The 854-nt window shown below is 25.4% G+C and overlaps 1 protein-coding gene across 1 annotated transcript in view; it reads right to left on the bottom strand.

Moving 5' to 3' along the window:
- Positions 1–854, bottom strand: part of LOC108571528 (rho GTPase-activating protein 26-like) — an 8,720-nt gene that overhangs the window by 4,444 nt on the left and 3,422 nt on the right. The window contains exons 4-6 of the mRNA XM_017933589.1: positions 725–826; positions 539–649; positions 350–454 (exon numbers count right to left, since the gene is read on the bottom strand). Coding sequence (XP_017789078.1) covers positions 350–454; positions 539–649; positions 725–826 — 318 coding nt within the window. The remainder of the gene's footprint in view (positions 1–349; positions 455–538; positions 650–724; positions 827–854) is intronic.

Below are 854 nucleotides of genomic sequence, written 5' to 3'. Positions count from 1 at the left end.
TCAAAAAACTAGCTACATAACTATTACTGCAATAAAACTATAAAATTTTTCTTTTTCTTTAATAATTCACATAATTATAAAACCATTATGTATAATTTATGAAATAAATTTTTATTTGTTTGTAATATTACTTTTGATAGCAAAACCTGTAAACAATAGAATGTGAAACAACAATGAGCGATATACTTAATAGATTTTTACATATCAATGTTATAATGCACAAAGCAATCTTTCTCTCACTTGAATAGTGCTAATGTAAGTAATCAGTTTTAGAATCGTGCTTTTGTAATACTAATGCTTTTCTTATATATTTTTAAGCAATAAAATATGTAATAAAAAAAAAACCAACCTTCTGTATTTTTAATTGCAGTTCAGTCATGTATGGTTTAAAATCCTTTGCAACTTCATGCCCTTGGTGATAAAAAGTTAGCCAACCAAACATGAAACCTAGTAACTGAAAAAATAGCATTATTATTTGTAATCTATAATGTTTATATTTTAAAATACTTTAACGGGAAAGCAATAGAAAGAAACTTACAGTTTCAACAAATTCAAATTTTTTACGTTCTTGAACTTCTTGAAGCAAAAACACATATTCTAAACTAGCTTGACAAAAATGTCTCTCAGCCATTTCCAATGTTGCATCAGCCTAAACATATGTATTCTATATTAGATCAAGTAATATAGATATTTTACTTTTGTGGTATATAGATAATACTCATACCTCTTGAAGAACATTGTCTTGCTTTTTTGTAGACAAATTTAAGTAACGTTCTTGACTTTGACAAAATTTAATGGTTTGTTTCTCAAACTTCTTTTTTCCGTCCTATAAATATATTGTGATTATATATTAC

The sequence above is a fragment of the Habropoda laboriosa genome, unplaced genomic scaffold (assembly GCF_001263275.1).
Source record: "Habropoda laboriosa isolate 0110345459 unplaced genomic scaffold, ASM126327v1 scaffold40, whole genome shotgun sequence".
In the NCBI taxonomy this organism is placed as follows: Eukaryota; Metazoa; Arthropoda; class Insecta; order Hymenoptera; family Apidae; genus Habropoda; species Habropoda laboriosa.
This window is presented reverse-complemented; position numbering and strand designations above follow the sequence as displayed.